The sequence below is a fragment of the Sinocyclocheilus rhinocerous genome, unplaced genomic scaffold, assembly GCF_001515625.1.
Source record: "Sinocyclocheilus rhinocerous isolate Xijiao unplaced genomic scaffold, SAMN03320098_v1.1 scaffold1405, whole genome shotgun sequence".
Classification (NCBI taxonomy): domain Eukaryota; kingdom Metazoa; phylum Chordata; class Actinopteri; order Cypriniformes; family Cyprinidae; genus Sinocyclocheilus; species Sinocyclocheilus rhinocerous.
The window spans coordinates 1,929,525-1,943,631 of record NW_015645543.1 but is presented as its reverse complement, the minus strand read 5'-3'; the positions used below and the strand labels follow the sequence as shown (position 1 = coordinate 1,943,631).

Below are 14,107 nucleotides of genomic sequence, written 5' to 3'. Positions count from 1 at the left end.
AGAAAAATCAATAATTCTGACCCATACAATGTATTTTTGGCTATTGCTACAAATATAGCAGTGCAACTTAAGACTGGTTTTGTGGTCCAGGGTCACATATGATATGGGCAAAGCAGTGTAAATATTAAACAGTAAACCTGTAAACAATAACACATCTAATAATCTATATTATTAGTATAAATAATACTTTTAAACAACAAAACAAAGATGATCATTTGAAAAGATGTTGTTTTGCATGTAATTTTTTTTCTTTTTTTTTGTCTGCTCTTCTTTTTCTCGTACCTCTCTTTCTGACCTCTCACAGTCTTCTGGATGAGAATGACCTTGTCAGTGATGTCTTTATCTCTTTCAATTTCCAGCTGCATGTCATGATGATCCTACAGCAAGTATAGGCCAAGTATACAATTTGTCACAAATATAAAACAAAGCCAAATCTGCGGAAAATTTTTTATTTGTGGCAAACCTTCAGAAAGATTTTTGTCTTTCCTATCTGCCAATCATCATCTCTCTGCAGAACTGACACAACAATGTGCTGACAGGTCCCTCGCAGATCTTCCTGTAAGAGAACACAGATTCAGAGCTACCTCCTAAAAGCAAATTGTCAGCACTTGTCAAAAAAAATCACCAGATGGCAATTCTAAGAGTGTGCACAGAAAAAAAGCTTTGATAAGAGCTGTCAAGCAAACAGAATACTCCAGACCTGCACGTCACATCTGTTGACTGCATTAACACAGTAATGCTTTAGACTCGCCTGTTTGTAGGCTGGTTTGACCCCAGGCATAAGAACCCGATAATGATCCACAAACTCAGCGAATGTGTAGCGTATGGGATATCCAGCTCTGCGTATTCGGATAGTTTCCATCATCCCGGAGTAGCGTAACTGCCTGACACACAGTCCTCTATCAAACATCTGCAGAGGAGAGAATGAGTGCTGGTATTCAGGGCTCAGTAAAAATCTTTTCTTCTGCAAAATTAGGATTATATCTTCTGTTAAGACAATATATCCTATTATCGATTTATACAATATATCAATTTATCTTTTTTGTAACAATTAAGATTTTTGTAAACTTTAAGCATATATCTAACAAAATGTAACTGTAAGAAAAAAGTAAGAAAAAATATTCTCTGCAAAAAACCCTAGTAAAAAAAAAACAAAAAACTATGCCATAATTTATTTAAAACATTTATTTCATACTAAGTACTTTAAATCCATTAACATATTTTTTGACATATCAAAACTTGCTGATATAAAATTATAATTAAACTGGGAGTAGGCTATTTCTTTATTGCACAATGCACATTTCTTAATATTAAACCTAAAATGTGTTTTAATGTCACTATTGATGAGGATTGTACGATCTTTGAATAATATGCCTTTAAATGCAAGATATTTAAAGTGTACCTGAAGTATACTTGCAATAGTTCCACTTTAACACAATCAAATACACTCCAGCATATCTTTAGTTGAACTTTAGCACTACCTCCGCACAATTAAAGTGCAATAAGTACAAAATTAGCTGTTCCAATTTAGCAGACTTTAAGTATACCACTTTAGTATACCAAAAGTACAAAGTACAAAATCAATGTATTTCAAATACATTTTAGTATATTTTTTCACTAAGGCAACCTTGATATCAATTTTACTTTTAAATGTAACTTGTTTTAATAATTTGTTGATAATTTGACTGGAAAACAAGACAAAAATACTGAAAGAAGAATTTTAAATTTTTTTCTAATCCAAATCAATCAATCAATCAATACATCCATCCATCCTCAATACCACTTGTCCTATGCAGGATCGTGGTAAATTAATGAATGAATGAATCCATCCATCCATCAATCCATCCATCCTCAATGTCATTTGTCCTATGTAGGATTGTTGTAAATAAATAAATAGATAGACAGATAAATAAATTGTCACGAATCCGGTCTATGAACTTCCGTTCACTCACCACCAGAGGTTACCCGCTCACCACATGGACTCTCACACTACACAGACTGTTACACTATACCCTGGACTACATTTCCCATCATCAATTGCACTGATTACACCCACAGCTGTAACCAATCACACACCCTACATAAGCCATGGACTTCCTCTCTCTCACTGCTGAGTATTGTTCTGCGTTTATCACTCTCTTAGTGATAGCTGCTTTACGGAGCCATTTCGTGTTTTCATAGTCTAGTCTAGTCTTGTTATTACCTGTTTCCTGATTCCAGCCTGTGTACCTTGGATTATCTATTGTTTTACCGTTCGGACTCTGTTTGCCCCTGCCTGGACTATTGCTGCGTACCTGGATTATCTCTCTTTGCCTTGCCCTGTTGGATATTGTTCGCCGGAGTCTGATCACGTCTGTCCTTGGACTACTCTTGTGTTTTGCCCGTGCCATACCTGTTTGCTGGTGTTTCGACCCTGCCTGTGTTATTGACCACGTCTCTGTCTAATAAAGCTTGCAAATGGATCTGCACATCTCTCGCCTCGTTCGCCCTGTTACATAAATCAACCCATTCTCTATACCATTTGTCCTATGTAGTGCTGTGGTAAATAAGGAAAGAAAGAAAAAAAGAAAGATTGGCCATGGGCCTTCACATCATCCTCATTGTTGAGCCCTAATTAAATGTTTAAATTATCTGCATCTTATCTTTAAACACACACAAAGACACTGTTTTACTCACCATGGGCTTTTTGAGCTCATTGGGTTTAATACAGCGCACAAAGAAAGGCTGACACACGCTCAGCGTCCTCATGAGCAGCTCGAGTGAGCGCTTAAACTGACTGCTCAGAGTCGGGGAACGCTTCCTTGTCTCCATTCCCTGAAAACACAGAAATTCTCCCATTAACTTCACACAAAAATAAGTTAAACTCACAAGAGAGGACCTCACACAAAAACACACATCACAAAAGCAATCACACAAAACTACAACAAATACCCATATTACACACATCACAAAGACACCAGTTCACCTTCCTGTGTGGCCCTTTTTTGGTCCAATCTTTTCTTCTTTCTTTCCTGCCTTTAATAAATGTACTGTTTTCATACTCTCTCCCTCTCTCATCACATTTCTTCGGGATCTTCATTGGTTGCTTGTGTCCTTCTCTGTCTACCTCTCTCTTGCTTTTATTCCATACACTTTACATGCAAATGCTTTAAGAAGGCATTGTAAAGCAAATCTAGTAGTTTGTCCCTTCCTCAAACTTCACTCAGCGCCAGGAAAAAGAGTAAATGGAATTTCTCTCTTGTAAAAAACAAAAAAGAAGATTAACTCAAAATAATGCTGAAAAACACCAATGAGAACAAGCCGCATCTAACTTGAAACAGAATCTGTCTGTGATGACTAACGTTTTTCCTCAATTCATCTGGAGAATAATGCCGCTGTTAGAGCTATTAAATTATTCTGTCAGCGTGCCCTTACCGACTACTTCAACAGAACCCATTTCCAAAAGAGAAGAAAACCACAGGAATGAGTTTTAGTAAGGGACTATTGAGAAAATGTAGTTCAACAGGAGTCTGAGAGGGACACAAACCACGCCATTGATTACCTTTTGAAGGGATGCAGTGGGCTCCAAATAGCCACACAGAAACTGAGGCCAAAAATAAGGTAAAAGATTGAGTGACAGAGTGAGGATAGAAGAGAGAAAGAGAGAGAGAGACAGAGACAGAATTGGGCCAAGACTGTTGCGAATCAGCCAAGAAAGATTAGGGCTGACATCACCACAGAGAGAGAGAGTGAGTTAGAGCAGCAGGGTTAGTCAGACTGAGTCATGTTAAAGACTCAGGCTAAAGTTCTAGCATTTGTAGCAGTCACTTCTCTCGTTCACTGTGTGTTTTTCCAAGGGCAATTATACTAGCACACGTCTTTGCTTTTAATATGCAACCCTGACATAAACCTGCATGGCCAGCATTTGGCCCTCAGAGATCTGCGGCCTTGCTGGCGTGTCGCGAGCATATTAATGCTGAGCAAATATGGATTCGGTATTGGAAAAGGGCATCACCATAGCAACATCAGCTTGGAAGATCTGCTTGATGAACTTGTTTTTGGATGAGTGCACGAGTTGGATGATGTCACTGTGGAGGCTGTCTCGGTTTTTCTCCAGGAAACCTGAACAATGAACCAGGAGGAAATTATGTTACCTATTCAATGGAAACATAAATATTGTCATTCTTATTTTATGAAAATTTTTAATATGATGAATATGGGATAAAGTACAGCTAGATGGCTATTATTGCAAAATTGATGCCAAAAGAGTGTGTCATCCTGATAGGGCTTTATGATGCTATAATGACAGACTGATTGTATATTATTCTTGCTTGCTTATTAAGCAGCTATTTAGTAAATAAGGGAAATAGTCATGAAGTGTTGATTTGAGTTGAAATTAGAGACTGAAAAGTGGCAAATAATTATATTGTATAATATTATATAAATTGCACTACTGTTCAGAAGTTTAGGGTCTGTAAGATAATTTAATATTTTTCAAAGACACCTCTTATTCTTTATCATGGCTGTATTTATTTGAGCAAAAATTAAAAAACAGTAAAAACAATAATATTGTGAAATATTATTCCAATTTAAAATATCAGTTTTTTTATTTAACATAATTTAATGTAATGTATTCCTATGATGGAAAAGATGAATTTTCAGCAGACATTACTCCAGTCTTCAGTGTCACATGATCCTTCTGAACTTATTCTGATATGTTGATTTGGTGCTCAAGAAACTTATTATCATCAATGTTGAAAACAGTGCTGCTTAATATCATTGTTTTTAGGACTCTTTGATGAACATAAAATACTGTCACTCTTGATCAATTTAATGTATCCATGCTTGTGTATATTTTAGTGTATGAAAAATATATTTAGATATTATGTTTATAAATATAAACAATTGCTGAATAATCATATAACTCATATTATTAACAACTAAATTATTTCACTTTGAGAAACTACTGTATTCTCAAATATTTGCAAGGACAGTGTTTTAGAGATTAGAAACTGAAATTATACATAGAAATTAGATTTTTTTTTGTATTTAAAGTGTTTTTACATTGTTGTGCCTTCTTTTGTTGTAAAGAGCTATACAAATATATGTATTATTATTACTATTATTATTAACTGGTTAATTCAGTAATGTGTACCTTTAGTTTCATAGTGCACCACTCCAGCAAAGTGCTGAATGCCAAACTGGGTCTCGTGACTGTGCTTAGGAGGGATGTAGTTGGTATTAAGTTTGTGCTGGGAGTTCAGCTTGTTCAGCATGGTAGCATCTGTTCCCTACGAAACACAGCATGAACAGAAACACAGCACACAGTCATGGCTAGATATCCACTGTTCAACTGATAAATAAAAAAATGATGTAAGATAGGTACTCAGAACTGAACCAGCTATGTTCTGTGGTGCTCTATGGAAAGTCCAAATGCACAGCACATTAACAACCTCAAACTGTACCTTTGGGAATTTGCTCTCCTCATCAATAAGGGAAATTATATTCATAGGTTTGATGGCAATCATATCCAAGGCATCCTGGTTGTCGGTGAACTCGATGTGCTGCCAGTTGATATCTTCCAGGTTGTACTCCTCCTGCTCCAGCTTGAAAACGTGGCGAACGAAGAATTGCTGCAGGTTCTCGTTTGCAAAGTTGATGCACAGTTGCTCAAAACTACAGCAGGAATGAATAAGATTAGTACCAGTTTGACCAAAAATGCCTTTTAGGTGCAAGACCTGAGGCAGACGGGTTGTGTTTGCAGAAATTAAAACAATCTGGAATTTTTTATTTACTAGTACTCACCTGTTAATAGTGAAATTCTCAAAGCCGAAGATGTCGAGCAGGCCTATAGACCTGCGAACAGTCTTGTTTTCTGTGGACGGATCCCTGTAGATGGCGGCATTGATTTTATCCACTATCCACACAAATAACCTGCCATAGATTCCCTGATGGAGACAGAAATCGCCCACTTAGTGGATATTGATGACTTCTGTGACAAACTGAAAATCAAAACTGGGCCGTTTATTAATTGGGAACAATCTCACCTTGACAAAGGCGTCACGGACATCCAGCCCCTGCTCCACGCTGAGAGGGGTGGACACACTTTCACCCCTGGTGATCAGTGTACGTGTGGTCAGACATGTCATGACGTCCTGAGGGTCTACCTGCAGAAAGAACCAGCATAGTTCATCGACAGCCGACCAATTCAATAACTGGTCAAAGGTAAATATATTACGATATGAAGGCTACATTTAAAAAAAAGTGTAGGTGTAAAAAAAGTGTAAAAAAAAAAAAGAAAGGTCATTGAGTACAATATTAATATATTTATTTAATATAGCAATACATTGTTAAAATGAATGTTCCGAAATAAATACGATTTTTTTTGGCACAGCATAGATGAGAAAAATTATTAAAATTGGTTCATTTATTGAATTATGTATTTTCAAATTTGATTAATAGGGTCGAATTCAGCTCATTAGATTTTGCTAATCCTTATTAAAAAAAAAAACTCTTGGTAACACTTTACTTAAAGCCGTTATGCATAATTCATTATAAAAGTAGTTTTAATGCATTAATTATGCCTTGTAATGCACCTTATAATGTACAATCTCATGAATAATTGTAACCACAGTTAATACATTATAACACTTATCAATTCATTGATACACTACTATATTTTACATTTGGTTATAATTATTTATGACAAGATATAATGTATTAAAATGCACATTATGAATAATTATAACGCATTATAGCCTCTAATAACCTTTTAATGCATTATACATAAAGGCTTTAAGTAAAGTGCTACCAAATATTTTTTTTTTATATTGAAAGTGTTTGACTAATGCATAAATTATAACATTACTTTATGTTCTTACATCTGTCAATGCAAAATCTTATTGAGCCCACAAAACATATTATTCAATATTTATATTGAATTTATTCATTAATTTATTCATAATAGTATTGAAAGTCAAATTTGATAATCTACAGAACTTTTAAGATAAATATAAATTTTACAAGCAATAAGACACTCCATTTTTTTTTACAGTGTAATAATTACAATATGGTGCACTGAAAAGTGTATTGATTCTCAAGTGTCCCTTCTGATTATGCTTGTGATGTTTTATATCTTACCACCAGGGGGCAGACGTAAGGAAAGAAAATGATTTTAAGTTGAGCCACAGCCATTTAAAACAAACTGAAAACAGAACAAAGATTGTGGACAGTGGAAATATGCAGAAAGACGTAGAAATCATAAAGACGGACAGCAGAGTGCTGCCGGCAGGAAGTCTGAAAAGACTCGTCACGCTGTGCCACTGTCTACGATAATAACATTAGAATGAAAGTCTGATGCTCACTAATGACTACATTTATCTCGAACTCCCCTCCCTCAACTACACAGATAACGCAGTACCACAGAGCTAATGAGAGAGATGAATCTGAACAAGACAGCAGAAACAAACCCCTTCAAGTAACAGCAGCGTTGAGATGGCAATAAATGGATGCAAAAATGTGATTAAACCAAAGCTAATAGACGTGTACAGAGTTAGTGCAGAGCAATGACCTTTTACTTTATTCACATTTGTTATTATACACAATTCTTCAGTGGAAAATATTCAGCGAACGTTACCTGACCTTACCTAGGTTGTGTGGTCTATTGGTTAATGCTAACTAATGTTATTTGAGCATAATTTTAGCAACTCACATTCAAGTCTCGCTCCATTGTAGTAACAAAGGCCCACTTTTCACCATTCACTTTATTGCATAGCTTAAAATAAAGTCTCAGACTCGAATATCTTGTTTCTAATGGAAGCTAGATATAAAGTTTATAATACGAAAGTCACATAATGAGATATGAATATACACTATGAGACATAAGGTCATAATTGTGAAATATAAAGTCGTAATTATGAGTTACATAATATGTATATAATATCATATATACATATAAGTCACAAATATGAGAAATAAAGTTGCAGTTATGAGATGGAAATTGTTAAATATAGTCAATAATGTGCAACAGTCACATTTTGTGATATAAAGTCGCAATTACAATAACTAAAATGGTTAATAAGACACATTGTGAGATATAAGTCATAAAATCAAGGAAGACTCACTTTGTGAGATATGAAGTCGCATATTACGAGGAATATAGTTGCAGACAGTTACCTTTTTATTTAATTTTTTTTTTCACTCTGAGGTGGAAATGAGCATCCATATGTGTCACTCAAACGAATATCACAGTACGGAGAAAAAAAAAAGGGTTTCAAATGGCCATTCATGTGACTTTAAAGCTCTCTCGTGCATTCACATGAACCTCACCTCCAACAGCATGGCTGCTTTGGCCAGGTCAGGTGAGCGAACCACCACACAGGTATCCAGGTTCTTCAGCGTTCGAGCTGTTGGGGTAACACAAACGATATGTGCAATTTAGCTCGTCTGTCACCTCTTGTGGGTGAACAATTATTAATAATAACATCTTCCATAAATTCCATTAACACTATCCACCTTCAAAGCGCAGGTTGCCCATATGCAGGATGGCAGCCAGCAGTTTGGAGATCTCCCCGTTTTCAGTGTCAGTAAACATCAGGACCTTCATGGCTGACAGAATGCTGGAGTACTCCTTCATATCATTCCTCCCCTCACACACTGTACAGTTTCCCTGGATGACAGGCCAAGAGAGAAAGATAGAGCGGACACGCACACGCAAGCCTTTTACACACTCTCTTGGTTCCTCTACTGCCACTAGTCAGATATCAACAAGCAAGATATGTTTACTTGTTATATTAACGGAACAGTTCACTCAAAAATCTGTTATAATTTACTCTTTCAAACCTGTATGACTTATTCTTGTTTCAAACCTGTATGACTTATTTTCTTCAGTGGAACACAAAAGGAGAAATTTTGAAGAATGTCCTGGCTGCTTGTTTCCACACAATGAAGGTGAATGGGAGTTGGCGCTGTCAAGCTCCAAAATGACAAAAAGCACAATAAAAGTATCATAAAGCAGTCAATATGACTTCAGAAGACTTGGAATACAGTACACAATTCATATGGGCCACCTATATACAACTTTATGCCATTTAATTTGTCATTGGAGAAAGACAGACCCAGTTTTTTTTTTATATTCTTCAGAATAATTACATTTTGTGTTCCACAGAAGAAAGCAAGTCATTCAGGTTCAGAACTACATGAGAATTTTCATTGTTGGGTGAACTATTCCTGTAATGGAAAGATCTATTCAAATGCTTTCATAAGGTACAAGAAAATGCATAAAAGTGCATTAGTGGTCTGATAAAAACAGGCCCTCACCATAGTAAGATAATTGTAGTCTGTGGCCAGGCCCAGGCCTAATTTAGTCTTCTGATCAGGGCTCATGCCTGCCAGCATACAGTAGAATATATGGTAGTTCCTCTCATCAGCTGCCTGCAAAGACAGTTAAATATAATCACATCACCATAATCAATAGCATGATATAGAGTTCTGCCAATCCTCTCTCACCTGTCTGCAAACTCTTGATTTCTCCAGCAGGTACTGCTCAATCTTTGCCCCCTCGATAGCTCCTCGCTTGTTGAAGTGAATGTCTACGTATTTTCCAAACCGACTGGAGTTGTCATTGCGTATGGTCTTGGCATTACCAAATGCTGTGGGAACAGGGTAAACAAAGGAACAAATCACCATCCCACGGTGTTAGACATTTATGGAAGACAAAGAAGAACAGCACAGTATTTGCTACAGTTACAAAGCCCTGCTGACTTTCATACATGGTTGAACAAATTTGTGAATTCAAGGCTCTTTTTTTCCAATCATGAGTTTGAATTTGAATTGAGAATACACCGCAGAAAACATTTTCAAATTTCTCTCTCTATACAGTATATACACACTTTGAATTTAATTGACATATTAATATACATTTCTTGCATATATACTGTAAATATGTATAAAGTTGTGCTCATAAGATTACATACCCCTTAAAGAATATGCAAATATGTTAATAATTTTAACTAAATAAGAGAGATCATGAAAATTGCATGTTATTTTTATTTAGTACTCTCCTGAATAAGATATTTCACATAACAGATGTTTATATATATTCCACAAGACAAAATAATAATGGAATTCATTAAAAAAATGACCCCGTTCAAAAGTGAATCTCAAAAGGGTCATATGATGTTGCTAAAAAGAACATTATTTTGTGTATTTGGTGTAATGAAATGTGTTTATGCAGTTTAAGGTAAAAAAAAAAAACATTATTTTCCACATACTGTACATTATTGTTTCTCCTCTATGCCCCGCCTTTCTGAAACGCATCGATTTTTACAAAGCTCATTGGTCTGAAAAGCAAGATGTGCTCTGATTGGCCAGCTATCTAGTGCGTTGTGATTGACCGAATACCACAAGCGTGTGACGGAAATGTTATGCCCCTTACCATACTGTGAACCCATTATAAACGAGGCATTTGTAGCCTCCAGTGGGGACTATGCTTTCTTTCTTTGCGTGAACATTTGGGTGGTGTTATGCAAATCTTCCCACATCGTGCCGTAGACATGTGGGGGCGTGTTTGAACGAGCCGTTTTAGGTAGGCGTGGTTGACTCTTAACTTTTATAAAGAATATCTCTTTGGATTTGAGACTTTAGTCTTTGCAACTTTACAGATCTTCTTTATGCACCAAGAGCTTGTAACACTTAAAAGAGAAAGGAAAAATTGAAATTGCATCATATGACCCCTTTAATAATCTGTGTTGTTTCCTTGGATGATCCACGACTGTTTTTCTGTGTTGTGATAGTTGCTCATGAGTCCCTAGTTGGTCCTGAGCAGTTCAACTGTCTGCTGTTCTTCAGAAAAATCCTCCAGCTCCTGCACATTTTTGGATTTTCCAGCATCTTCTGCATATTTGAACCCTTTCCAAAAGTGACTGTATGATTTTGAGATCTATCTTTTCACACTGAGGACAATTGAGGGACTCATACATCGCTATTACAAAAGATGGAAACATTTACTGATGCTCAAGAAGGCAACACAATGCATTAAGAGCTGGGGCATGTAAACTTTTGAACAGGATGATGATGTGTAAAGATCTTTTTTTTTTCATTTGGTACTGCACTTAAGAAACTACATAAATACTTAAATGTTTCACAGAAGACAAAATAAATACAATTTACCCTGATCATCCAATTCAAAAACTTTACACACCCCAGCTCTTAATGCATTGTGTTGCCATCTTGAGCATCAGTAAATGTTTTCATCTTATATAATAGTTATGTATGAGTACCCCAATTGTCCTCCATGTGAAAATATGGATCTCAAAATCATACAGTCACTGTTGGAAAGAGATCAAATATGCCGAAAATATTGGAAAACCAAAGAATGTGCAGGAGCTGGAGGATTTTTCTGAAGAACAGCAGGCAGTTGAACTGCTCGGGACCAACGAGGGACTCATGAACAACTATCACAAAATATAAAAACAGTCGTCAATCATCCAGGAAATGACACATAGTATTAAGATTCAAGAGTATGTAAACTTTTGAACGGGGTCATTTTTATAAATTCAGTTATTATTTTGTCTTGTGGAGAATATATAAACATGTGTTATGTGAAGTAGCTTATTCAGGACAGTATTAAATAAACAATAACATGACATTTTCATGATTCCTCTTATTTTGTTAAAATTATTAACATTTTGCATATTCTGCAAGGGGCATGTACATTTATGAACACAACTGTATATCACTACTGAAACATGGGATGATGTTTTGTCAAAAATAAAGTATACTGAATTATCAACTAAGATGTTATGATAGTTTTTGGTTCAATGTATATTCAAACTAATGAATCCTTAACTTTGAAATCAGTATGATCAACTTTTTGCCTTTTACAAAGAAAAATTGTATTAAAAATACAACAAATCTCATAAATTACACTTGAAATATTGTTAAAAAATATATTTACAATGTAGATGTAAGCAAAACCTTAATAGGTCAATATAACCCTTTTAATTAAATTATTATTACTGTTTCGGTAGTGACAAATTTGGGGAGAGGACAATTATTCCAAAACTTTCTGAAAATACAATATGCAGCACAATTAATAGAAATGTGTACCATGCTTGGATATTATACAATTTGCATAGATAAATGTTTTTTGGAAAAAAAATTTCAAGACCTTTCCAACTCTGACTTTGGACCAGTTTTGTAGAATGGCCCATTTATGCGGCACGCATGTGTATATGTATTTGTATATTAATTTGACATAAATTTCTTTCATTTTAAATTTCAAACATCAGTTATTAATATAATGTAATGCTTTTGGACATGCTACTGTATGAGTGCTACTGTATGAATAATAACTGATGTGTGACAACTAATTCAGAAAAATGATATATTATTACTTTTATTAATGAATATTATTTTATTATTGTATTAAAAAACTACTGAACTGTATTAAAATGGATTTTTATTCCTACTTTCATAAAATAAAATTCAAATTACAAAATTACAAATTTTTCCTACAAATTTTAAAGGAATATTCAATTCTCTTCTGATTGGCGTACCTCCCTCCTTTCACAGTACAGTGTAATTAACAAGTGACACAAGAGTTTATCAACACATTTTTGTAAACAAACAGCCTGAGTTCTGGCTCAAAGCCTGAAGCTTGCTCATGAGGCTTATGCATGTGAGAAGCTGGGCATGAATCCATAAGTACTGATAACACAGAAGCGTTAAGCCCCGCTCACACTGACAGTGATTCAATTGCTGGAGGTCACAAGCCACTTGAAATCAAGGAAAATCGCCAACTCCCATTAAAAATTGATGATGTCCGGTTGCCTTGTCACTCTACATCGCATTCAGTGTGAACGCTCCTTTACTAATAGGGTGTAGAGCAGATCACAGGGCCGTGTTGTGACCTAGCACTGAAGCTACCGCTGGCAATCACTAGTGTCAGACAGGTAGGGTTTATGTCATTAAGTTTAGAGATGATCTGACCTTCTAAAATAGGGTTGGCCTCCAGAACCTGCTGCTCAATCCAGGTGTGTTGGCCGCTGATAGCTGCCAGGAACTGTAAGATGAGTTTGGTGCTCTCCGTCTTCCCAGCTCCAGACTCACCGCTGAACACGCACACAGTCAACACAGTTATAGGCACTAACCAGTGAATTACATTGTGGTAAAAATAAAAAACACTTACACTTACCCTAAAGCTTTATAGGCTGTGATTTACCTGATGATGCAGCATTGGTCCTTGTTGTTTCTTTGCATACTGAAGTAGCAGTTGTCTGCAATGCCAAAGATGTGTGGTGGCATCTCTCCCATCCTTTTGTTTGTGTAGAGGCGGATCTGATCAGGTGTGTAGATGGGCAGGAGCTGGTATGGATTCACAGCTGTCAGGATTGATCCTGTGTATGTCTGAAATATGTTATTATAAACACATAATTGAGTGGTTACAGGGCTCCAGACTGGAAAAAAAAACAAAGAACATTTGCAATAATTTACAATAATTTAAAATCCGCTGGTGACAATCGGGAGAAATTTGCATGTGTAAACACGAAGTTTCACTATCTCCTGAGGTGGCGATGTAGCAACGAACACACAGCAACCCCTGATATCTGATTAACAAACTAATGGACCTTACGTGTCTGTTCTGTTATGAGTCTGCTCTTTTTAATAAGTTTGACAAAAAAATTTACACAACACACTTTCTTGACCTTGTTTGCAGTTTGAATCAGACTCGCTCAGTCAGTGAATCATTCATTACTGTCATTACTGAAGTCACAATTGACTCCCATGAGTCATTTCTGGTTATGTATCATTACATAAAGGAAACTTTCTGATCTACTTCATCTATGATTAGATCATCATTCTGAATCTGATCCAGACGTAATCTTTTACAAAAACAAGCTTTTTGTTTCAAATGTGACTTTTTTTTCATGGAACTTGCCCACATTCAAGTGTTGATAAAAAACAATGTATGAAGCTAGAATAAAACATTTTCTTTTGTTTAAAAGCAGAGGCTCTGTTCTTTCTTTTGACAAAATGCATGTTCAGATATTCATACAACAAAATATTCTGGGGGCAATGATTTTTTTCTGAAAATGATCAAAAATGCTGGCAGTAGTTGAAAACATTT

General features: G+C 35.7%; 1 protein-coding gene across 1 annotated transcript in view; it reads right to left on the bottom strand.

The window, feature by feature from the left end:
* The window catches only part of LOC107706532 (unconventional myosin-VIIa-like), a 44,240-nt gene that overhangs the window by 18,405 nt on the left and 11,728 nt on the right, over positions 1 to 14,107 (bottom strand). The window contains 15 exon segments of the mRNA XM_016510278.1: positions 283 to 377; positions 464 to 556; positions 752 to 910; positions 2,677 to 2,814; positions 3,995 to 4,101; positions 5,135 to 5,270; positions 5,445 to 5,655; positions 5,785 to 5,927; positions 6,027 to 6,146; positions 8,308 to 8,384; positions 8,494 to 8,647; positions 9,298 to 9,411; positions 9,487 to 9,629; positions 12,970 to 13,091; positions 13,202 to 13,386. Of these exon segments, the coding sequence (XP_016365764.1) occupies positions 283 to 377; positions 464 to 556; positions 752 to 910; positions 2,677 to 2,814; positions 3,995 to 4,101; positions 5,135 to 5,270; positions 5,445 to 5,655; positions 5,785 to 5,927; positions 6,027 to 6,146; positions 8,308 to 8,384; positions 8,494 to 8,647; positions 9,298 to 9,411; positions 9,487 to 9,629; positions 12,970 to 13,091; positions 13,202 to 13,386 (1,997 nt within the window).